The sequence below is a fragment of the Lycium ferocissimum genome, chromosome 1 (genome assembly GCF_029784015.1).
Source record: "Lycium ferocissimum isolate CSIRO_LF1 chromosome 1, AGI_CSIRO_Lferr_CH_V1, whole genome shotgun sequence".
Taxonomy (NCBI): domain Eukaryota; kingdom Viridiplantae; phylum Streptophyta; class Magnoliopsida; order Solanales; family Solanaceae; genus Lycium; species Lycium ferocissimum.
Genome location: NC_081342.1, coordinates 11,582,697 through 11,606,578, shown reverse-complemented (window position 1 = coordinate 11,606,578; position 23,882 = coordinate 11,582,697). Strand labels below are relative to the sequence as shown.

Genomic DNA, 23,882 nt, shown 5'->3' with positions numbered 1-23,882 from the left:
AGGTTGAAAAGCTTGATACTATATGATCAAGTATAAAAAGACACAATTTCACCATATAACCAAAAGGAAGGCACTAGAAGCATTGACTGCTAGATACAAGTGGACTATTTCACACTCCCATCTGGGGGTAAAAATCCCTTAAATATTTGCATTGTCAGCTTTTGCAAACCTTACTCTTTCAAAAACTCATCATTGAACCTCATAAGGATACTCACTCCTAATTATTAATGGGGTTACAACAGTTGTTCAAATAATCAATCAACTACACCTCATATCTAAACTAGTTGATATACAAGTGCTTGTAACAGCACACAAACAAAACACACGCGTGCACACAAAAAAAAAAAAAAACCAGCCAATGCGGAAAAACCTTTATAACAAATTACATTGGGTGGCTTTAAGAAAGATGAAACCATCACTGCAGGACAGATGTGGCTGGGCGAGGTCTGACGACATTGAGCACCCCTCTTGCAGTTGCCTGTTGACGAATTTAAAAAGAAACATAAATAACATAAGCAAATGAAATATGAAGTCTCCAGAACTCCAGAAGAGGTTTACCTCGAAGAAGGAATTGAAATTGAGTCTCAAAAGAAATTGCCTAAGGAACGGGGCTCTCTGGCTCCCAGCAAGCCTGCTACTGCGTAGTATTGTGTATAGGGAGTTTGATTTTTTGTTAAACTCCTGAGAAGTCATAAGAAATAAGAATTACTGCAGCGGGAACCAATCTAAAATAAATAGCGATCATCGACCAGAGAAAAAAAAATGTAATTCAAATTCAAGTACTGAAGTAAAATAGGATTTTATCGTCCGCAAGTAATAAGTTCTTCAACGAACAAAAGCCACAGAAAATTTATTGCAGAAAACTAATATATCTGTCATGATATAATTTACATCATAGGAATTTTGATGATAACCAGAATAAGGTACCACCACATCTTTGTCAGCACTCATTGGTCAGATACGTTGAGGTTAATCAAGTACTAGAATCTGGAGAATGACACAGACGACAAAACATTTGGCTTCTATTTAAGAGTAGATTTGCATGAAGAATATCAGAGGTGGTGAACAAAGGGCAAAGTGTTTTGACCAATTTGTGTGGGGAATTTTTGCTTCTTAGTGATGAATTTGAAGGACCAGCCGTCAATCATTGTCTTAACATGTTATTCTTGGCTATCATTAGAAAATTAAAACATGAGAGCATAAATCAACTCAACAGAACCTCAGCTATGTGCTCCAGCTCATTAGTACTTCTATTGCTTTCGTCATTTTCGATTTTCCAACAGAACTGCAAGCATAGTTTCATTATGCCATCCAGAATTCTTGAGACAGAACCGATGTCCAAGAAAGATTGTGAAATCAGCGCAGCCAAGTATCTGGAAAAAAAAACCAATGTCCACCAACTTTTTATATCAAAGAACGGACAGCAATCACAAGAAATGACTAGCAACTACGAGTATATAGTAATCTTGCCACTGTTAAAACTAACGGTTACTTAAAAAGTACTAGAAGTCCTATACTGAGAACTTAAGTGGCAGATACAAATAAACAACCAAATTCTTGATACTCTTCTAACTTATGAGGCAGAAAAAATTGCTTATGTTTGTTACTTCTGTGTGAAATCTTACGACAGTGGTTATGTAACAGTCTTCACATTGCAAAAAGTAGCTCAAGCAAACAGAACCTATATCTGAAATAGAATGTCCCAGAGATAAAAGTGTAAACTACAAGTCTACAGCTTAGATTTGTAATGACTGATCCCGTTCCAGTAGCTCCATTTCATTAACAGTATGATATCCATGCAGATTGTTTCAACAACTAATTAATAGTGATAATCTTTGACAATATACACCTAAAAAGGAAGACAAAATGTAAGAAGCATAAAGCAGTAGTGTAAGAAGTAGGAAGATCTAATATTCGATAAATCATACAAATTTTAACACTCATTGCAGCTGTACACGTTAATGTCCAATTACTTACTCTTGATGGAAGCCCACAAGTTCCGTGAAATCATGAGAATTCTGAATATGAGACTGCAAAACGTTCCACTGAGATTCTATCACATCCACCTGGGAAATTATATGTGTTATCTAAGGTTCTTGCAAAGTCATTCCCATGGAAGACAACAAAGAGACAAGACTTTCAAGGTTGTCTAACAGAGAAACTTCTGTAATTGCTTCATCAACAACCGACTTAAGAATCAGAGTTACAACTTTAGTGGTGATGGACTGTGACATGTTCTTTCATATAACTTAGTAAAGTTGTTTCAGATTTAAGTTGAAGAATGTTAAATTGTGACATTTCATATCATATGTAGGATCTATCAACCTCAGACATGCTTTCTGCAAGCTATAAGGTATCAATTTTTCCTATAAGACAGGGCATGTGGAAGTAAAGAGTTCCAATAATCAATCCTATACAGGTCACAAAAATAAGCCCAATTCTGCGATTCAAGAGTCTATTTTCTGCTAAAGCAAGTGAAAGAAGCTAACTGCCTGGTTAGTTTACCATATTGAAGCTCATACATCGTGGAAATTTATCACTTCAAAAAATAGTCTTTTAGCGTTAAATTTATTACACATGTTAAGCATTTGGTTTTAGAAAGTTGGATCATCTATTAAGCAATGATAACCGACACACAGATATCTTACAGGAATATTACCTGAATATAGAATTGGAGATTTCTGATCAAGAAGGCCATGTGCTCTCTAACATGCCACATTGGTCTAAGGCGTTGCCTTTGATGCTGAGACACAGATGACTTTCTAGAGTCATTTCGGTGTTTAGCAAAGTCAATATGATCTTGATGCATTGCAAAAGCCCATGATTTTTCCAACTCCATTTGCGTCCTTTTAAGACGGAGCAGATACTGGAATATCCTTTGATACCTAAAGCAAAATAGCAATTAATAAAGAAGAATAGTTGCTAAGGGTTTTGGCCAACAACAAATGTCCATATATCATTCCTGTTCATATCCTCATTTTATTCTGGTGGGTTGTTACCAGTGAAGATATTCTGGGTGGTCAGCCAAGACATTGTGCCACTAGAAAAACCATATACCCAAAAAAGATTTCCTCTTCTACGTTCACTATTTGGTTTGAAGAGATATAGATTTCATGACAGCTGAAAGTATTACTTGGATAGCACTTCCGGCGTAACAAACAGCTGCAATGGCCAGTCAATAGAATATTCAAGGGAAATGCCATCCCATCCATCAAGGGACACCTCCAAAGAAGCATCTGGGTGCCCCACTGAGTCTCCATCCTTATTCACTTTTACCTTGGGCAGATCAACTGGTGAGGGCTTCAAAGCAATTCCAAATGATGGCATCCTAACATTAGGAAACATAAATGTGAAATAAACTGTTATACATTTTAAATATAAGAAAAACCAAAGCACAATCTTACCGCAAAGACACCCTTGAAAAGTATTTATCCTCTTCACCAATAGTCTTTAAAGCAGCCTGCAATGTAACCAAGGTAGTTGAAGACTTAGATATTTGTAATGATTAAAAACCACGACGAAGACAATATAACACGTCAAAAGCAAAAAAGAAGCAACTGGAAGCAACTGGACAAAGAAAATCCTGCTCAGCCATTACGCTCCAAATATGGTTGAAGATAAACAAAAAATAAGAAAGCATTTAGAACAACATAACAGCCTTCTTATAGATAAATTATCAAAGACTTCAGCATATCATTCAACTGGACTTCTCAAAATCATGGATTGATCTTCACGCACCAACATCAATGAGGTCAGACAAGAAAAGAAAAGAACCAGTACATAGAATGTAAAAATTATTTTAAGAGTTGGAATGCTGACTGCAAGACAACAGAAAAACATGATAATAAGGGCAGTATTTGATACAAGCATTATTGTCCTGTACAAGACCTACTAGTTGAAATGGGACCATAAGATCCGCTTCTGCAGTAGATTGGCGAGGTGGTAAACGCATCAGCTGGCGACTCTCCTCAAGGAAACTCTGTCAGAAATACCTTTTGTCAATACTACTGAAGAAAGAAAAACTTTATTTGCACAAATCATTAAAAGGAACAGCCTTAAAAAGCATGTGATCTTCATTTAGATGTGTAGAAAATACTTCGCGCTCAACTAGAATAGTACTAGCTCATTGTAGCATATTCAATAGTAACCTACAGTCCTATACTTAATTCTCACACATTTTTACAACAAATGCAAGTTAAATATAACTGAGCCATGACATAAAAACTTATCTCTACTTATGTTGCATCAATTAGTGCCTGTGTCCTTTCCACCAATAGAATATAGAGAAAAAAAAATCACAAGCGTATGTAAGTTTATTCGATGAAATTGCCAATTTAGTTGCTGCCTATTAATATACATAGGTAATTTATGTTCTGTAGATGATGTAGTTCATACCAGGGATGAATTTTATTTATATCAATCAATGACAAGGATTATTATCCAGAAAATCTTCAAGATCATCTGGATAGTACTAATATTTCCTTCATAAGCACCTTTAGCATGTGTTTAGTTTGGTTAAAAAACCCTAGGCTTTGAGATATAAACAGTAGCCACATAGATTATTTATAATACTAGTTTAAAAACCTAAAATGCTCCCTTTTATTGATCTTTAACTGAACTATGCAACTTTCATGCCCCAAAAATGAAAAATAATAATAAGGAAATCATCAGGAGAACAGGATATCATTAACACCACTGTGAAACATAAGTTGTAGAAGTCAGTTTCCTTTACCTGGAAGAAATCGCCTTTTTCTAAAAGAAAATAGTCTTTAAGAGCCTTTAAGTGCCCATTTAAGTCGGCGCGCACAACAACAAGCTGCAAACAGGAATGATTTGTAAGTGCCTTTTCTGCAGCAAGGGAAGAAATGGTACAGTATGTAATTGCACCTGCCACAGATGACTGGCTGCAACTGCTTTTATTGTGTTAACAGCATTCTCAAATGATCTTTTGTGGAATTCAGATGACTCCTACAAATGAGATAGTTGTAAGTTTAAACCAAAACAATAAATATAATGTGCACTTAGCTTCAGGAGCGAGAATTCATCAGGAGAAGGTTAAAAAAGGTCTAAAGCTTGAATACATGAACCAAAGAAGATAAATATCGCCCACATCAATCTAGATGAAGCTTATTGAAAAAACCTTCAAGTCCTGAAGCATAGTTTCAATCTTATCAGCCTCTGCCTGAGGGAGTAAATCTTCTCCAAATAACTTATCATTCAAGGAATTATTCTGGAAAGAAATTGTCGTTGTATCTCCTTGAGTCCTTTGTGGTCCTCTCTGTATTTGCGGATGAGATGAACCATCCTTAAATTGGAAACTGGGACTTGGATTGCGAAGGACTCTAACAGCTTTTCCTGCAAAAAGAATGGATTCTGCAACATGCATCGTAATATACTCTGGCAGCATATCCTGCATGGAAGATGTGCATACAAATAGCTTAAATGATGTATGGTAGTAGGTTGAAAGGGGAGGAAAGGGGATAATGTTGAGAAAATGTGCGAGAAAAGTGTCCTCTTCAGGAAAGTGGACATAATGTGGGGAAAATTGATGGGAAAAGTAGGAAACAGAGTTTGGAACAGGAGTTCTTACCAAAGAAATGTGGAAGCCCAAGTGCCAATCATTTAAAGATGTATCAGTGACTGACAAGCGCGTTAGTTTCTCAAGCAAATGTGGAGCTGATTCCTGTTCAGAGTCTTTGTCATCCTGACTAAAACATAATCACAACTTACTTAGATATGTTACATATGGTTATTTGGAAAGTTACAGGATATTACAGTGACAAATGAAAGTCCATCATGCACCATTATAAGCGACGTTAGGTGGACTGACTACACTGACTAACATGACTAAAATGTTTGGTCCTTCTAAGAAGAGATGCATCCTTGACAAATGTGTTCAACTATATGCATGGTGAAGTCTTGTGAATGAGTAATTGCTCCAGACATATATCAATTACCGGATAGTATGATAATAGAATTAAAGACACCCTTCTCAGTGCTTACCTGCTGATGTAGAATTCTCGATATGGATCATGAAGAATTCCATAAACCACCCAAGAAGCAAGCTGATTATACATGACCTGATGCCCATGCCATAGAAGCCTATGCTTAAAGGAAAAAGAAAAGAGAAAGGAAAAAACAAATGTAAGGAGGAGAAAAGTCATTATTTTTGGATCCATAAGCCACTGTACTAGCAGAGATACTATCATAGAGTTTGCAGCTTCTGATTCCCACTAAGAAAAGTTATTTTCCAATTTTGTAGAATTAAATAGTAAGAAAAAGAATCCAGCAGTTAGCTACGTTCTTGCAGAGTGTTAAAATTTGCATCCTCAATGACGGAAAAAAAAAAAAAAAGAATATGTAAACTTGTAAGGCACCATTTTGAAAACATTCCTGAGCATAGTAAACTCAATCAACTTTCAAAATGAATGTATTGTTTTATTTTTTAGGTTTGCTCAATTCAATGGCCACATTGAGTATAAACTATTACCAGTAAACGGAAGCCACTTTTCCACTAACTAATTTATCGAAAGTATCTGGAACCCAGATTCCACTCTCTTACTCTAAAACATATTTTGATCATGAGGTTCTTGATCATATTCAGGAAACAAACAACAGTAAAAAAAAAAAAAAAAAAAAAAAAAGAGTTAGCAGAGTATCGTATCTAGACAGGAATCCTTTCCCACATCAGTTCTTGAGGATACAAGAAACAGTGATGACCTAGTTCCATCATAGTACTTACAAAAGTCGAACAAGTGGAGTTAACAGTACTCCACTGTTAACCCGCAAGGGTGGCTCAGTTGGTTGAGCATGGGACTTTCATTATGGAGGTCTCAGGTTCGAAACCCTGTGCCTACGAAGCAGGGGATTTGCCTTCTGGGTCGAGCTCGTCGGACCGGGCTTGCCTAGTGCGGGTTACCCCTCCTGTGTGGTTTGCGAGCTATTGCACAGGAGCTGGGTTTATCTTGTGCGCACCCGAAGGGTAGCGGCTGCGGGTTCCCATGTCATCAAAAAAAAAAAAGTACTCCACTGTTACTTTTAATTTGGAATGTTTTGGAAGGGGGGCGGAGTTAGATAGGCAGATACACCACTACAAGCACCAGTAAGGGGAAGATCATATTAAATTTAATTTCTCGCAAAATGCCCCATCGGGCATGCTTTATGAGAAGTAAAATGCATTTTTTTACAACTGCTAGCATAGCATTCAAAGACTAGATGTGTAAGCAACTTTTGAGAAGTATGCAAACAACCACAACAAATACATAAGCAAAGAAAAAGAAAGAAGAAACAAAAAGCAGTTGAGAGTTGAGAGGGCAAAAAAATGTGATAAGAGTTTTTAAATGCTCACCTCTGGATGCATGTCTGTAATTCAGGAACCCCACAGTGGCAACGTTTGTGTAAAAGGTTGAGAAGTTTTCCTCCATTTATGTTATCACGTTCAATCTCTAGAATCAGCTCAAAAAGTGGAGGCAAAAGAACAAAGAACTAAAATAAGATATGTTAGCAAGTTATCTAAGGAAGAAAAGCAAGTTCTTCGAATGTATAGAAGTAGGAAGACAAAGAAAATTAAGGGTGGAAATACATGGGGAACAAAAAATAATATGAAACTTGCGGAAGCACCATCAAGCCTTGATTGGAGCAAAATAAGTGCCACGTCATGAACTAATAAAAAAATTAGTGAAAAACACAGAAATGCAGGTTCAGGAAGAAGATATAAGCTACTAGAAAAAACAAAGGAAAGGAGAACTTTAAAATCAACCAAGCTCACTTACAATTGACTAGGATAAAGAAATAAGGAACTAGCACCAGAAGAAACATGCAAGAAAAAACTCGATACAGCAAAAGCTACCAGCGAATCCTACAAGTTCTCGTTCCAGTTTCTAGTATCATAGAAAGTTAAGGAAATGAAAACGAATAACCCTCATACGGGTCTATGATTCAAATTCAGAATCCCATGACAGCCATATTAAAGTGATGGACTACATTTCTGCATTTGCATGCCTCTTTCCACAGTAGACAAATATTCGTCAATAATGTGATCTAAAAAGAATCAACTCAAAGTATTACATAGAGGAAACAAACGACCCACCTTATTGAGGCCTTGAGTAAGTGTTGCCACGATAGGCAGTGAATCAGACAGTAACTTTTGCTCGATGTGTAGAACAGCAGACCTATAAACTGATAACACCTCAACAATACCATTCGCAATGGCCCTCCTGTACACACTCTGCTTCAATGTTTTCCCTTTTAATAGTTGGGATGTCCTTGACGCAGGTGACTCATTGGAGGACCTGATCCAACTTAAATTGCGACACTTGGCTGCAAAGCGGTCTAGCTCCCTGTAGTAAAATCCCAGCGTAATAATCCTCTCAATGACATCCCTGCACCCAAACCCAAAATCACATGAAATGCTTACACATTACAGCAAAATAACCATAAATGTGATACGTCAAAGGCCCTAGATATCATAGGAGCATTTTTATGATTAAATGATAAATGCCTGCATACAATTTAGCTAGACTATGCAGAAAAGGCAGTCTAAAAATGCACGAAGAATCTATAATTCCATAAAAAAGGAAATGAATCTTTTCCTAGACAATAGTCCTCTCAAAGAGATCCCTGCACCTAAAACCAAAATCACAAGAAGCACCCAGACTTCCCAACCCAAAATGTAATATAATAATAGCCCAAGAAATCGTAGGGAAAATTTTATGAACTAAAGGGTGAAAACCACATAGTAGTACTATTTAGCTAGATCTGCAGATATTTCCTAAAGTATTATATATTTAAACCGTCAAAATGAAATCAATGCTTTCCATCTTTACAAAAAACAAAAACAACTTATGACTCATTTAAACTAGTTCGGGCTAGCTATATGAATCCTCACTACCCATTTCCCTCCATTAAAACTATTCTTATTGCAAACTCAACCATTTCGGGTTCTCTAACACTGGAGTTTCTTCACATTTTCTGCCAACATACACATCTCTAAAAATGCTAAAAATAGATTACTTTCCACAAATAAAACAGAAAGAAAAATCTGTCTCTCTCTCTCTCTTTCTGTCTTTTTTTATTTTTTTTTATTTATGCTAACTAGAAACATAAGAGACACAACAAACATCAAACATTTCGGTGTTAAGAGCAAGCTTAAAGTTGGGTACTTTACATTTTCTACTGACGAATGAATTACATTACACAAATAGAAAAAGAAAAAATGAAGAACATATTTAATTGTCGGGTGGATAACATTAGAAGAAGAAAAAAAGACGGTAAATTGCAAACCTTTCACTGGGTTGAAATAAATGCTTTCCATATTTACAATAGAAAACAACTGCGACTCAATTAAACTAGTTAGGCTAGCCATATGAATCCTCACTACTCATTTCCCTCCATTTAAACAAATCTTGTCCTCTGATTTGTTCCAATATCTGTTGTTTCTTGTACTTTATTATCCTATTTACCTGTGGTAGCTACTGCTTCTTTTTTCAAACTGCTCTATCATGGCTTTTTTGCTTTCGTTATTTTCATTTTCATATTCCTTTGAATTGCTTGTCCTTATCTGACCTTTTTTGCCATGTTTTGTTGAGCCAAGGGTCTTTCGTAAACAGCCTCAAGGTAGGGGTAAGGTGTGCGTACACTTTACCCTCCCCAGACCCCACATTGTGGGATTTCACTGGGTATGTTGTTGTTGTAAACTCACCATTTTGGGTTCTCTAATACTGGAGTTTCTTTACATTTCTGCCAACATACACATCTCTAAAAATACTAAAAACAGATTACATTCCACAAATAAAACAGAAAGACAAAGTTGTCTCTCTCCTTTTTTTCCCTTTTAGGAATAATAACGGTGTGGAGGAATAACGCTAACTAGAAAGCTTAAAGGTGGGTTCTTTACATTTTCTACTGACGAATGAATTACATTACACAAATAGAAAAGAAAAAAGAAAAAAAAAGAAGAGGAACATATTTAAATGTTGGAAGGAAAAAATAAAGACAAGAAATTGCAAACCTTTCACTGGATTGAACAAAGGAGACATCAGGGTCAAGCTTAAAGGTGGGTACTTTACATTTTCTACTAACGAATAAATTACATTACCCAAACAGAAAAAGAACATATTTAATTATTGGGAAAATAACATAGAAGAAAAAAGAGAATAACCTTTCACTGGGTTGAATGAAGGAGACATCAGGGGCAAGCTTAAAAGTGGGTTGTTGAGAAATGGGTGCATCTGGTGATAAGGGAATGTGCGCCCCACATTCTTCTTCTTCTTCTTCTTCTCCTCTTATGTCGATTATGAGATCTCCTGTGTAACCCAAGAGTGCTAGTAACAGTTCGTGCAGCATAATTTGTTAGAACAAAATAGGTAAAGTTGATTTGAATTGGTTTAAAGTTAAGCAAAGAAAGAGAGAGTATTGGGTTTTGATTTTGAAAAGGTTTGGAGGATCGTTGATGGAATGTTTGGGGAAAAGCGGGAAAGGGTTGGACTGGTGACTGACGGTGAGAGAGTCCGAATTTTAACGGGTCGGGTCCTCGACTCGGTCTTCTACACCAAGCACGGGCTGAAGCGGCACTTCTAACCCCTACTATCAAATATATTAAGCACAATTTTAAAAGCTATAGATAATATTTAATCATTCTTTTGACACACACAAAAAAAAAAAAAGAGGACAAACATTCCTCCAACTAAAACACGAAACAACTCCAGGAAACACGGCTGAAATTCTAACATATGGAACCCATGAAATGATTCATGTAATTAAAAAATTTATAAGTTCTTCGGTGATTAAGTAGGCGTTTGGACATGCGATTTCATGTCTAAGTAGGAGTATTTGTGTTCACTAACGCCCCAAACATTCTATTTTTGTACTAGTATATGATATTCAGCTAGACGTTTTAACTTCCGTCTTGGCCTATATATTAGAGTATATTAATAGATATTAAGACTCAAACATTTCGAAAACAACCGAAATAGAACGAATGTGACAATAGATATTGAATTGTGATATCAGACCGTCTAGTAAGGTGGCAATATCAAATAATTTCTTATTGACAAATTAGTTCAAAATATCATGTCACTGCAACAGAGACGACTTCAACAAGGATAAACGGTAACAGCTCCTGACATGAATTATTTATAAATATACTTTATGCTATGGTTAGACTACACCACAAGCTTTCAGCATTATGCTCGGGAGCAACTTGCAATAACTGGCAGGTAGAGTTTCTACCGAAGAGGCTGCGAGGGTGAGGGACCGGGCAAAGAGATTGTTTTGTCTGTAATGTTCATATGAGACTGGCAAATGGAAAATGGGCTATAGAAGCACATCAAGATTACAAGGTGGAGGAAATGCAAAGCATAATGCTCGAAAGAAAAAAGGAGGTGGTAAGGTGCTACACAACAAATACACGGGTAAACTCAAACATCCATGGATCACAAGCTTAAATTTGCAGCCGCACAACATCCAAATCCTAGTGAAAAATAATGTTAATTCTACAGACAGCAGCTAAAATATAGTGTATCTACTTCTTCGCATATGTAATCAACATGGGATTCTCGGCGGTAATTTTGAATCCTTGAAGGGCCTGCATAGCAACAGTCGACTGCATCTCATCTCCATATTCTATGAAAGCAATTCCAGGCTTTGCCTCAACCATCCTAACTTCCTTGAAGCCAGGATATTGGCAGAAGAGCATTTGTAGCATCATTGGAGTAGACTGATGAGGTAGATTCTGCACAAACAGAATGTTATTTGGAGGAGCAGGAGCCTCCGGTACTGCTTTAGCTCCACCCATGTATGGTATTTGTGAGAACTGCAGCATTTGGAAAAGAGGAAAAAGTTCACAGTTTAGGAAGTTTCTTGTAAAAAGCATCTATAATCACAAAGAAACACTAGATTGACTACATTTTAACCTATGGGCATAAAAAGGTATTCCCATACCAAACTAAATTAGTGCCCCAAGATTTCACCAAAATGCGAGACAAATTGCAAGCTAATCAAGAATCCAGCAACAAATAATTCAACAAGTTTTACAGCAGAGATTTTTCTCCATCCTAACTCCCAAGTGCATAACTGCCACTTTCCATGCACTATCCCATTACTTTCATTATATGAAATGTGTTGTATGCTTAAATGGAAAATCAGATGACATCTTTCAAAATGAAATCTACATCACACCACCTGATTAACTTCCTATAGTGTGTAGTGAAAGTACAACAGATAATACAACCCCATTAATTCAACAGATATGGTCTAGAAAACAGGAAACTCGACGAAGTCTCTGAAAAGAAGGGAAAATGCTTACAGGAGGTGCTGCACCATAAGCACCAGCATATGCAGGATTCAGACCCATGCCAGCTTGATTAGCATCTTGCTGGTCCTTTTTCTTTCTCCCTGCAGGATCAGTAAATAAATAGCTAAAATTTGCTATAGTCAGGTAATTGTACTTTCTTTTCTTTTTTTATCTTGGGTGTGGGGTGGGTTGTAGGGGAGGGGGAACAGGGAAGATGATCGCAACCACAGAAGTTGGAGGTTAAAATTTATCTCCCTATTATTATACGCATCTTAAAGCAAACAGTATGTAGCAAACTTTATGAAGTAACACATTTAGCTGTTAGTCCAACCTTCTCCATGGTTTCAAATGTATATTGAGAACTCGACCATTTTCAAATGAAAGAATTTACCTTTATCCTCATGCCTCTTTCTTTTTTCTCGGGGAACAAAAGTACCATCAGCTTTTGCTACAACATCAGATTTCGTCTTTGCATACTGTATTCTCTGTGATAGACATGTATGTGTGTCAGAGTACCTATGTAACCAATCTATACTACACCAACAAAACATATAACAGAAGCTATCAAAATTAAGACATAATTGAGGTAAACAAGCTTATTCAGGAATCAAAAAAGGCCTCATCAAGTATCTCGATGCAACTTTAATTTTGCTCAAGTAATCAACAGATAAACATGCATGTGCATGCAAGAACCACGAACAAAGAGGTAGCCACATTGTATAACATTATATGCACTTTGCTAAACCCTGTAACATACTAACATGTATTTGTAAAGAGTAGCATTGCATTTAAAAGTAAACATTGTGCTATATAACAAAAACCAGTTGTTTTACTCAACTGTAGAAAACAGAAAAAGCAACATCTAAGATGTAAGAATAATCCAAGTATGTGTAACACAATCTATAAACATTTTAACCATCATGCAGTGCACCCTCGGCAACTAATGCAAGCACGCTATGCAAGAAAAAGAACAACTAAAATATAAATGTTTGTACTTTTTGTCTTTTTGGTGTAACATCATTAATGGCACTGTCCTTGAGTTACTCAACTTTGTGGGAGTTTGATTTTTCCCCTGCAACTATTTGCACTTCCTGGTGCCTACGGAAAGCAATAACTTGTAATCGTATTCATAAAAAGAAAAAACAGCAAGCAATCAGGTGACACCTAGAGGCTAGAACTAGCATGAAAAAACACTCGTAACCTCAAGTGAAAATGAGAAATATGCAACTAGTACGACAATCGAAACTAAGGGATGTATGGTTTGCAAATTCCAGCACACATGAAGCTAAACCAGCATATACAATTCATAATGTCCTCATTTAGCTGATGAGAAAACAATTTTCCAGGTTGAAATATCTTTGACAAGGATTCTCTTAAGAGATCTCTGAGACTAGGAGATTGCTTATTGAAACAATTAAAAGTTCAAAGCAGATTATGACTTCAATCATCTATTCTGACTCCATTCTTCCATCTATAGACCAACATATACACAAGATGAATATCAAAGAATAAAATGAAAGTCATCTGACCGAAGATGCAAGTAAGACATATCAAGGATTGACCATATCCCATATAGAACTCTGCTCCATGGATATTACACTATAATGATTGAATGCGCTCAAAGGAACAGCAACAACAACATACCCAGTGTAGTCCCACAAGGTAGACTAAAAATAAAATGGAGAAAACTTGTCTCAAAAATGATCTATAACCTCACATAATCAATTGGGACATATCTAAGACACACTACAACAAAAGCAACTATATAGATGATACTCAACTAGCTGGGAATAAGCATTAGTTGTTGATGTTACTCTTCAATTAATAGACCTGTATTTGGAGTTTCCCTGCGGTTGTAAGACAAAAATGGGTTGTCTTAACCTATTGAGTTCTCAAACTCGAGTCATCATATCATACGTTCTACTTCATATATTCTGCAAAAAATGCAGAAAGACTTGTGAAGGAAGATCTAATTTGGTTGGTCTGAGATGTCATGGTAGAGAAAGCTCAGGTTTTTTTTTTTTTTGATAGGCGAAGTATAATAATATAACGGTGTTATTAAATATAGAATCTTATGAATCAAGCACAACATGGTTTTTCTATCTCCTTCATCGACCTCCAACTAACGAGACCAAAACCCCCTAACCTTTCCACTTGGTCATGTCGCACCTTAGCCTCATGCCATGAGCAAAAGAACCAACCCATGTGCCCTTATCAGTCAAGCACTCTAAAATATCAAATATGCTGAAAACAGGTTGGTGATTATCAGGAGTTTTCCTAATCTGGTCAGAGACTTGTATGTCAGTATAGGATTGTAATATGCCAAATTGTACTTTAAAGACAAATTATTGAAGTTATAAAAAACTTAAATAAAGGGGAATGGACACAAGAGAATGTGTATAGCCAATCCCAAATAATTTTAAGGTTGAGACGGCATCCTTTGATTGATAGACTGCTGGATTACAAAACACATGCATCAATCCCAAGCAAGTTGCAATTGACGATATGAATCATCACTGTCCATGTCTCTTCATTTAAGCCCATCTAGCGTTTGCTAAAACATTGATGCCAAAAGCAGTTCAATTCTTCACCGATATAGTGCAACTAGTTCAAAGACCTCACGAACACTCATTCTTATTCCTAACAGCTACACCTCTGATCCCCATCACATCCCCAAAGTTGTGTCATGCTCCCTCCAGTTTATGTGACACTATTTTCTTTTTAGTCCGTTCCAAAAAGAACCCCACATTTCTATATTTGGAAACAATCTAACTTGCACTTCTAATTTTACCCTTAATGAGAAGTTTTTACAGACACACAAATGATATGACATGTTTAAGACCACGAGCTTTAAAAGTCTTAAAGTGACACAAATGTTATGGCATATTTAAGACCAAAAGTTTCAAAAGTCTTCACTTCTCCCTTAATTCCGTGTTGAGTCAAATTGTGTTACATAAATTAAAATGGTGGGATAAATAAGATTGACCATGGAAAATAGTATTCTCTAATTCAGCATAGATAAGATACCTAAATGCTTGAGCAGTCAAAATGTATCTAGGATCATTTATCAAACAAATAGGATTATGATACCTTTCCTAGAAATCATTAGTTTTTAAAGGGAAAAAAAAAAAACTATACTTAAGTCACACTGAAAGATTTAATTTGGTTTAGCTCGACGTCAACTCACTAACCACATCAAGTCCCAAGTACGTATAAAGATAAAGCAGGAAGTATACAGCCAGCATAAAAAATAACTAAATCATGATAAATCAATCAATATAAAACTACATATAGCTGATCCCCACTAGTTTGAGAAGTATAGTCGATTGATTCATATTTACAGGACAATCAACACACGGTTCCTTCATCCCCTTTTACCTATAATGATAAATTGACTAAACTCATAAAAAAACAAAAAAATAGCATTGAAATCGATTTTAGTGAAGTTGATTATTTTTCGTGTCCATGAACTAGAATTGCAGCAACCACATTGCACCAAGTTAGGAGCTAGGTTCCAGCAGTGAAAATTCTAAAGCAATAACAGATTGACAAACAAACAAAAAGAAGTAAAAAGTAATGAGAAAATACCATAGGCTTATCGTAGAAAGGAAAACCCTGCATCTGTCGAAGTGCATTGCTAGCAGAAGAAACTTCCTCGAACACTACCCAAGCTTGTCCTTTATGCTTTAGGGTTTTGAATGCTAAAACCTCCAATATCTTACCAAATTGTGAGAACACAGCGTGCAGTGATTTCTTCAACTCTACAATTCATTCACACATTTAATACACGGTTAAACATGAAGATAATGTTTTGTCTAAACACAGTATCTTACCTTCAAGCTTGATTTTTTCATTGAGGTTGTTGATGTAAATAGTTACATTCGGAGGAACCTCGCCACCACTTGGATTCGGGTTCGGGTTCGGGTTCGGGTTCGTATTTTGGTTCGGCTCCGCCATGGCTGCTCGCTCTTCTAGGCCTTTGCTGCAATTTTCGCCGGTGGCAGCAATTTCAGTAGTCGTTAATTTCTTCAGAAATTTTTGGGCACGAGTTAGGGCGCCTATTTGGGCTTAGGCTGGGTCGACAATTGGGCTACCCATTTGGATTTTCCAATTTGGACAATTAATGGGTCATTTGCACTTCTGGCCCTCCTTTGTACTGGTCTTTAATTTTTCGCCTTCAAAATCGAACGCATCATATAACATGAGTTATGCCAACGTCCTTAAAGAACTTATGCCCCGTCACGCATAAGTTCGATTTTGAAGAATAAAAATTAAAGACCAGCCCATTTGAAGGACAAAAATTAAACACCAGTCCATTTGAAGGGAAAAACGTGCAATTACAACGCAATTGATCTTTCAAGGAGCATTATGGCATGGGTAAAACTTACCTAGACTCGTCTGTATTTTATTTTTATTTTTTAACATAAAATCACTATAACACATAAACTTTCTTGGGTTAAATTTATATAAAATTTGATTATGTTTATTTGGGTTGAACAATTAATTTGGACTACACAACTAAATAAGTTCATTTTATTAAACTCAAGTCCAATGTCCATTTCATCTTTAGGCCCAAACTCATGCCGCTTGTCTAAGTGACATGGCATTCTAGTTAAATTCAGGATCAACAAGGTGATGGCAAATGTTCAAATGATATGGCAACTTAACAAGGACCAATCAAAAGCCGTCAAATATCCAAAATGACGTATATCTTGGTCAATCACAAGCAATCTTGTCACCTAGTATTTGTAAAAAGCTTAATGACTTACATAAATCAATCAGAATTGGACAAGAGAGTTCATTTATATTTGGACTGCCTACTCCCTACTACTATAAATATGAGGGTTACATAACTTTCCAAGGACATTCAACGAACATAGGAGAAAGCATCATCATCAACAATAAAACTCTTCTAAGGAGGGTCAACAGTGTTCTTCCCATAGATTGAAACGGCGAAGTGGTACCCAACATTCCTAGCTATCAAAATATATCTCTAGGAGGTTCAAATCATCTGGCAGTTCAAGAAATACGCTTAATTAAAGACACGTATAAGTTAATGGTGCCCAAAATCATCTAAAGAGACAAATTGTTACCACTAACTAGAACATTTGGAGACCAAGCATATCAGTGCCACTTTTTTTAAAAATAAAAAATAAAATTAATGGTGGGGATCGAATTAATTTGCGCTTATTTCACTTGATATTTATTATTAATACCTCTCACTTATGCAAATATCGGGTGACTTTAGACGTCAAGGTCATTGAGTTTCACATCGGTTGAGAAGGGTATTATTCGTCTCTTTATATGATCTTGGGCAATCCTTACCTATTGAGCTAATTTTTAAAGTTGAGTTAGGCTGAAGATCCTTTTTATCAAAGACTTATCGAATACGAAGAAATTATCTAGAATCAGTCGCGAATTCAGAAATTCCGCTAAGGATCTTAATGGTTTAATATATATCTAAAATAATTTTTGATCTATATACACAATGTAATTTTCTATACACTCCATATAATTATCTATTAAGGGTAATCAAATGAGCTTCACTTTGTTTGGCTACATCAATGCCTAAAATATTTGTCACTATAATGAAATGCGAACCCTGATCTCCCATATATAATTGTCTCCATTCGTTGATCGAATGATCGTAAGCTGCACATTTAAGCGCAACAAATTAGTGCCACTTATTCTTTAAAAAATCTTAGAATTCTCAAGAATCAAAATATGATACACCATCCACATACTTCTTTCATTTGGTGGTTACTCTTTCTGTATGTCCTACAGCTTAATTATTAGCCACTCAAATATGTGTAATGTCACAAGATCTAAGTATTTTTTGGCTTATGCTTAAGTTGTAGGAAAAAAAAAAAAAGTGCCACATCACAAATTTCGAGCGGACATCAAATACCTGGACATATTATAAGATTTTGTCAATCACAAGTGACATCAAAGCATCAGCTACACAATCTTATTCAGAACTCTCTAAATAAGATCAGAGGGATATGATATTAAAGTTTGCAATAAAAAAAATTGAGATGCTGAAAAATGAAAATTGTTATTCGACATCAATTTACATATTGCGGAGATTCTTGTTGTCCTTTTGGATATGAATTGGTTGAAGTTAGGAAAAATAATATCTAAGAGTTGAAATTGAAAAGAAATATTTCTCTAGATAAATGCAATATCAACTATTCTTGATAATAGCTCGAACGAGTCATAAGTTCTCTTTGCTGGATAATTCTGCTCAGTTTTACCCTTCTTTGAAGGTGGCCCTAACTAGTTAACCGGAAAGCAGAAACATAGAGTACTTTGAATAGGTTATTTTTAAGAATCTCGTCTCTATTGCCCAATGAACAGGTCGTGTACAGATTCGAGTTGGTTAATACAAAATGTCAGTTTTGATTTTTTTTTTTTTTTTTTTTTAAAGAAAGTGTCATAAGTGTTATTAGAATAGTATCTCAAAATGAAGTGTCCCTCATTAATTAGGAAGAACTCTTTTTTTTTTTTTTTTCATTTCATGATGAGTAAACTATTATTGAGCTTGTAAAAAAGTAATAAAAGAGATTGAACCTGTGTTCATGAAAAATGGCCCAATCCAAGTCATGTTTTGCAAAAAATTAGAGTTTACTTTTTTCTTAATCGTTAAGCCCATTATTTTGCTTCTGATTTATAGCAGAAGAGCTTGTTAAACCTTGAGAAATATATATTATCGATGAAATATACTTACGGACACTATTATCAACGACACACCTTAAGCTTTAAAGAATTTATGTGTGTTTTCGCAAATTATTCCAACAATAATAAGATTCATGGCATTCTTGAATACGCAAAAGGATAAAAAATAACAGGAAAAGAATTATGAACCGTATGGCATAATAATATGAGTATGGGAAACTAAGGATAAGTTCAAAAGCAAAATAAATTAAGAATGAAACCTATATCTATCCTCAGTACGTCTACTCAATCACGCTTGAATGATGTGATAAACTATTATTGCTAAATTCAAAATTTCTTGGATAAGATCAGTAGATCAAATGACGACGTTAATTTCTAGTATTAGAAAAGGTGGTGTCAAATTCATGTCGGACACCACATAAAACACAAGTGGTATCAAGTTTAGCGCATAAAAAATCTGTTCTATTTAACTCATTCAAACTTAACAAGATAGAATTGAGAATATATCCATTGACGGGTTAATTCGGGATTTTGGACACAATGAAAAACTGGTTTAGAGTTCCACCAACTAGACTGGGATTGAGGTATCTAACTGTTAATAAATAATAAGTTTTAAGTATTCAAAAACGTTTTATAAATGAATAGTTACTTGTTTTAAAAGAAGTATTAAAAATGATAATAAGCGATTGATGTGTTTGGTAAAAAAAATCTAATACTAAAAATCAATCACAGATCGGAGACGACCAACTTACGACTTTGATCGATTTACTTATAAGCTTATTTGAGAGATCAAACACATATATAAGTTAAAAGTTACTTCTAAGCCTGTTTAATCAGCTTATAAGATTAGCCAAATACCTTCTAAGTGAAGAGTTGATTCTAATTATTTAAACAGGGCGCACATTTAACAGTGCCTTTGACACCGCTACATAACATACTAAGAGTTTTTTTTCCCTCCTGGTACCTTCTGGGAATAAGATATTGCTCCACAAATTAGGTAGAGAAATGAGACACAGAGAAATATTTTCTGTGAGCCTGAAATATATGATAAGGACGAATGATAAGGATTGGAGAGCAAATTATGATGGTCGAGTTTTGCGATAAAATAATGTTGTCTTTTGGTAGTCTAAAAGGGCCAAGCCTACGATTGTTTGTGTGAAATATTGGTCATTGAACAGTGTAATGATGGCAGTAGATTCTTTCGACAGCTTGATGGGAATCTGCCTTTGGTTACGTCCTTTTGGCTCCACGAATATATTTGTGTGTTCAAAAATAGGCCTTTAATTGTGTTGACAACAACTTCCACTTTTGATTCTTATTCTATACCCAAATATATATTCAGAGGAAATATAAAATGGGTCAATTGTTTTTGTAGTTCTTTATATATTTGTTTTTGTTTTTGTTTTCTTATAATGAAGTATTATTTTACACATTAGAGATATGAAAATAACACACAATTTTTTTTGGCTTAATGTATATGCGGCCTCCTAAACTTGTTACTTTTTTTCATTTTGGCACCTCAATTAAGTCATTGCTCCTATCAACTCCCCGAAACTTACTCAAGTGTGTCTATCAAACACAATCCGACTTACATAACATATGTGATGAGTTTAAATTTTTTTTGGTCTTGCGCGTGAATGTCAATCGCATCCTACTTAGAAAATTCAACCAATTAAAACACCCCACCCCAGATAGAAAGAAGTGTGCTACTGTGTTATACAAGTGAAGAACCACTAGTTAAACCAATCAAATAACAAAACTAGAACATAAGAAATCAAAATTGGAAACTAATTAAACTAAAAACTAAAAATGAAAAATAAGAAACCAAAACTGGAAAATAAAAACTCAAAATTGGAAAATAAAAACTGAAAACTACAATTGGAAAATCAAAAACTGAAAACTACAACTGGAAAATCAAAAACTGAAAAATAAGAAAATAAAACTGGAAACCAAAATTGAAAACTAAAAAACCAAAATCAAAACTTAATATCTAATGTGTATAATTAAAATCGGTAGGGTGTCTTAATTGGTTGAATTTTCCACGTATAATGCGATTGACATTCACACGCAAGGCTAAAAAAATGAAACTCACCATATATGTTATGTAAGTTGGATTGTGTTTGATAGACACGCTTGAAGCCAAGTGCAGGGATTCAATAGGAACAACACTTAGTTGAAAGTGAACATGGAAAAAAGGGGCAAGTTTAGGGGGCCGCATATGCATTAAGCCAAATTTTTTTAACAGATTATTTTGTTCTGTTCAATTTGTAAATGACTATATTCACTCATTTTCTCTTGAAAAATCTATATATAATATAGAGCTAGACAGATAAAATTGATGTAAGCCTCTCTCTATTAATTATCCATTTGCATTTATCTTTTATTATCTTTTTTCTTTTTTTTTTGATTTTTTTTACTCATTTTTCTATCAATAATTTTATATAATACACGCATTGATGAAAGAAACAATCCTACAAGGTCTGTTACAAACGTTACTACCTTTTACATTCCGTATTAATTAATCGTTACAACTTTTCATTAACAATTAATGGCTAATTGTGTGATCGTCTTTCTCCTTTGTCTTGGTTAAATTCTCCATTTTTCTTCCATTCTCTTGGAAACTACTCATCCTTTTAGACCATTGATGAGAGTAGGCGATAAATAAATTAAACTAGACACACCCCATTTGTTTCTTGTCAAGACTTTTCGTCTTCTAACACTTCTACCTTTTCGTTTTTTATGATTCGTCATATAACTCTCTGATGATTTCTTATTTCATAATTTCCATTTTGTCGTCATATGATCAACTTCTGGACCTTTTTTGTTTATTGTAGATGATATACTTTGTGAAAGCATTTTTTGTTTCGTGTTACTGTTTTGACAATGACATGTAATTCATTCTTCTTCTTCTTCGTTTTCTTTAATAATTTTGATGTTGCTAATCGTCTTTAACTACCTAACAAGGACAGGTAATTCATACTTTGTGTTCATTTTATTTCCTTTTGAAGCATACAATTTGATGATTTTTTCAGGTAGCAGGGCTATTGTTGGTATGAACAAAAATATGAATAGTGAGGCAATAGAAGACTTTTCCAATAAGATGAATGTTAACTTCTCTTTCCCTCTGCAGGACTCTTTCCAGAGAACTAGGTAACACATTTCGTTGGATTTTTCTATTTTTATACCTTCATGTGTAATTTTTGTGTTATATTCTTTCATACTCCCTCGTCTCATTTTATATGGAAGTGTCTGATGGCACGAAGTTTGAAAAATAAATGAAGACTTTTGAAACTTATGATCTAAAACAAATCAAATTGAAGAAATTTGTTTTATAAAGTAACCCATCAAATCCACAAAGTTTTATAAAGTATGAATATATTATTTTTAAAATTAGTATGCTATTATATAAATAACATATCTTTTCTTTTTTTTTAAATGACGGAAAAGAAAAGAGTATCATATAAATTGAGATGGAGGGAGTATGTACTGTTTCTTATAACATTTGATTGTTAAATATTGCATATACAACAACAACAATATACCCAGTAAAATCCCACAAAGTGGGATTTACATATTACATATTTGTTTGTTAATATTTTAGTATAAAGCTTAAATTTGGGAAATCTATTGGGTATCATCATCTTATAAGTAAATAAAACTGAAAATTTGGACCTTCAAATTTGAAGGAAATTGAATGGGATAAAAGGTGTTTTTTAAAAATCTTGTGGCCGTTTGCCCGCTATAGATCTCGAAAAATATAAAGTTCAAAAAAAAATCACACATCTCTATGTATTAGAAGATCATTTTTCTTTTTTTGGATTTTCTTTATTTTAAAATTAGTGTGCTATGTATTAAAAAATCAAAAAACCCTCTCGTAAGTCTCTTAATTAATTATCCCTCTTAAGCAATTCTCTTAATTACTTACATCTTTTCCTTCCTCATACAACGGCTGTCTATTGTTCACATCATTTTTTTCATTTATCTTCTATTAAAAAAATTCACTTTCACAACTTATATATCATTATATCCATAAATGTATTTCATATTCTCACAATTCCTATGTCTTTAGTATTCATAACCCCCAAATACTTAATGAGAAAGTTTATGACAATTTATTGTCTTCATAAGCAAGAAGAGATGATGTTTTCAGTATGTAGTGTTATCCCAAAGGTTCCCCACTAATATTTTTAAGGTCTGCAAGAAGAGTCGTAAAGTGATTTTCCTATTTCTCCTCATAATCATCTACTAGACTACTACGGTATTTCCTCATTTTTTTTTTTTGCATTGATATTAGAAATGCATATATAGCACCTGCTTTGTGACATTTACATCTTATAAATATTTGTCATGTTGTTGTTGTCATAATGGAGGTTTTTAGGCAAAGATTGCTAGGAAAACTATTTATCCTAACATTTACGAAATATTTTGATGCAGAATGCTGAGAAGTATTACAATTTACAAGAATAGCTCACTTATTTTTATCTCTAAGAAAAAGTTCAAATACAATTGCTAAAAAAATTACTCGTATAATTTAAAATAACTAATATCTTTTTTATGATCATTATTTAAATAGTATGGGAGTGGGGAAATCGAGATGATGTATGTAAGCCCCAAAAACTCGATGTACAATTACTTAAAATGTTATTGTACAAAATAAAAAATATTAGTAATCTTTTTCATTTTTAAATTCCAAAAGTCTCTAAAATATAATTAATAATAAATATTATTATTTACAATAACTAATAGTATTGTTTCCAAACAACATATATAATTACTAATAATTCTTTTTCTCTATCCCGAAATTTCTACTACAGCTAACATTTTTTTAATAATATTTACTTTTATGACCGCAAGAAAGCGCGGATACATTCACTAGTATATTTTAGGGAGAATGAAGCTGCCTGTAATTAATTTA

The 23,882-nt window shown here is 34.5% G+C and overlaps 2 protein-coding genes across 2 annotated transcripts; both read right to left on the bottom strand.

Moving 5' to 3' along the window:
* Positions 1–192: 192 nt before the first annotated feature.
* LOC132047793 (gamma-tubulin complex component 4) lies at positions 193–10,365 on the bottom strand. Its single transcript, XM_059438780.1, has 16 exons — positions 10,160–10,365; positions 8,090–8,381; positions 7,349–7,485; positions 6,004–6,102; positions 5,591–5,708; positions 5,141–5,410; positions 4,888–4,968; positions 4,733–4,816; positions 3,893–3,979; positions 3,405–3,460; positions 3,134–3,328; positions 2,660–2,885; positions 1,978–2,066; positions 1,220–1,373; positions 559–681; positions 193–478 (listed from the first exon to the last, which is right to left on the bottom strand). Exons 1-16 carry the CDS (start codon positions 10,342–10,344, stop codon positions 416–418), a joined length of 2,259 nt encoding a protein of 752 aa, XP_059294763.1. The 5' UTR covers positions 10,345–10,365; the 3' UTR covers positions 193–415.
* Positions 10,366–11,266: 901 nt separating this feature from the next.
* On the bottom strand, positions 11,267–16,329 carry LOC132047783 (U1 small nuclear ribonucleoprotein A). Its single transcript, XM_059438777.1, has 5 exons — positions 16,126–16,329; positions 15,881–16,053; positions 12,684–12,777; positions 12,305–12,393; positions 11,267–11,812 (listed from the first exon to the last, which is right to left on the bottom strand). The coding sequence occupies exons 1-5, from the start codon at positions 16,247–16,249 to the stop codon at positions 11,522–11,524; spliced, it is 771 nt and encodes a 256-aa protein (XP_059294760.1). The 5' UTR covers positions 16,250–16,329; the 3' UTR covers positions 11,267–11,521.
* Between the last annotated feature and the right edge of the window lie 7,553 nt (positions 16,330–23,882).